The sequence below is a fragment of the Arvicola amphibius genome, chromosome 9 (genome assembly GCF_903992535.2).
Source record: "Arvicola amphibius chromosome 9, mArvAmp1.2, whole genome shotgun sequence".
Taxonomy (NCBI): Eukaryota; Metazoa; Chordata; class Mammalia; order Rodentia; family Cricetidae; genus Arvicola; species Arvicola amphibius.
Genome location: NC_052055.2, coordinates 104,047,666 through 104,049,560, shown reverse-complemented (window position 1 = coordinate 104,049,560; position 1,895 = coordinate 104,047,666). Strand labels below are relative to the sequence as shown.

The 1,895-nt window shown below is 59.5% G+C and overlaps 1 protein-coding gene across 1 annotated transcript; it reads right to left on the bottom strand.

The window, feature by feature from the left end:
* Positions 1-251: 251 nt before the first annotated feature.
* On the bottom strand, positions 252-896 carry Neurog3 (neurogenin 3). Its single transcript, XM_038341201.1, has one exon. It carries the CDS (start codon positions 894-896, stop codon positions 252-254), a length of 645 nt encoding a protein of 214 aa, XP_038197129.1.
* Between the last annotated feature and the right edge of the window lie 999 nt (positions 897-1,895).

Below are 1,895 nucleotides of genomic sequence, written 5' to 3'. Positions count from 1 at the left end.
AGATGCTGTACAGAGGAGATTTAAGAAGACAGCAGCCTGCAATGCCTGCTTTCGCCTGCTTTGCATGGGCAGCAGCCAGGGTGCTGTAAGATATAAGGAGAGCCTGGTTGAACCAGAAAGGGGCCAGGGATCCGGCTAGTGAGAGCCAGAAGGAGCAAGGATGCTTGAGAGCCTCCACTACCTCCCACCTCGGCGGCTCTGGCTCCCTCCCTTTCTGCCAGCACCCACCACCCAGAGCCAGACAGGTCTCTTCACAAGAAGTCTGAGAACACCGACGCGCCCGGGAGCAGACAGGAGGGGGAGCTGGGCACCTGCAGGCCAGGGAACTCTTCCAGCGAGGCGGTAGGGCTCAGGCTGCCAGCTTGAGAAACTGGGGAGTAGAGAGAGCCCCAGTCCCCATTGGAGCCACCTCCCGGGCTGCCCAGCTCCCCACAGGGAACAGTGGTCTCCGGCCCATAGAAGCTGTGGTCCGCTATGCGCAACGTCTGAGTCAGTGCCCAGATGTAGTTGTGGGCGAAGCGCAGCGTCTCGATCTTTGTAAGTTTGGCGTCATCTGGGAAGGTGGGTAGCACACCACGCAGCGCATCCAGCGCGGAGTTGAGGTTGTGCATACGATTGCGCTCCCGGTCATTGGCCTTCTTGCGTCGGCTTCGTCGTTGCTTGCTCAGTGCCAACTCACTCTTGGGCCGGTTCCGCCCTCCGCGCCGTGCGCGGAGCTTCCTCGAGGTCCCTCGGCAGTCACCCCCTTCTGCTTCGGAGCAGTCCCTTAGCATGAGAGTGGGGCTTGGTGGGGTGAATTTGGAGCTGAGGACTTCATTGTCTGAGGCTCCGGAAAAAGGTTGCTGGGTATCTTGGGGCACTTGGATGGTGGGCGCACCCAAGGGATGAGGCGCCATCCTGTGGTTGGGAAAAATGGAAGGGTCAGAGTGAGACAGTCTCTGCTTTAGAGGCCACCCCACGCGGGACTGGGGTACCGCCTGCCCCTTGTCTACCCTTTGGTGGTTTCTAATTGTTACCTAGTCCTTCTGGAGCAAAAGAATAGAGAGCGGCGGGTCGGTCAGTGTCAAGCAGCAGTGGACAACTGAGTGCCTCTGTTCGCTCTGAAGTTCTGCTGAGCTGCAGGCGCCCTCGCCTGGAGTTAATTGTGTCTGGAAACAGAAGAGAAGCTCCTAGGGGGTCCCCTCCTGAGCCCCAGGGGGATTTCCTGAGCTACAAGTCGTGTGCCCCTTGGCACGCTTTATCTGCTCGGCCCGGGCCAGGAGCGTGCCTGCCCGGCTGCTGCCTGCACCACTGGCCAATCAGCAGCAGGGGCCCAGGGGCCAGGCCACGCGAGCCGCTCCCCACCCCCACAAGACCCCACCCACGGAGCACAGCTGGATTCCGGACAAAGGGCAGGGATGGGGGGAGCAGTGCTCTGTTTGCTCCCCCACCCCACCCCATCGCGGGCTTGGTCCCAGCAACTCTCAGTTCCTCAAAGAGCCTCGCCCAGCCAGAAGAGCCCCGTCTGGCTCAGGTCTGGCCGCCTCTGACAGCCTTGCTCTTTCCTCTTTCCCCCTGGCATCTGTTCAGACGCTTTCTTGGTAGCATGAAGGAGATTTGGGGGTGCCTGTAGGGAAAACCTCTTCTTTGAGTATTACACATGCGAGCTTTTGGCTCAGAGAGGGAAGCAGCTTGCCTGGATCAACCAGCAATCAAAGTAGGAGTCAAATGTCTTGACCGACAGCTTGGAGGAGCGCCCATCAGTTCTAAGTGCTACCCAGCTCGCTGCCACTGTGTGTGTGTGGGGGGGGGGGGGGGGGATGTGTGTGAGTAGCGTTTTACAGATCCTCTCTATTCTGGGAGGGAGGACAGAGTGACTTAGAGAAGGCTCTGCGCAAGTTTTTTTTACGCAGAGA

Coding starts and splice junctions, on each gene's coding strand:
- Neurog3 (XM_038341201.1), bottom strand. CDS start 896: ATGGCGCCTCATCCCTTGGGTGCGCCCACCATCCAAGTGCCCCAAGAT.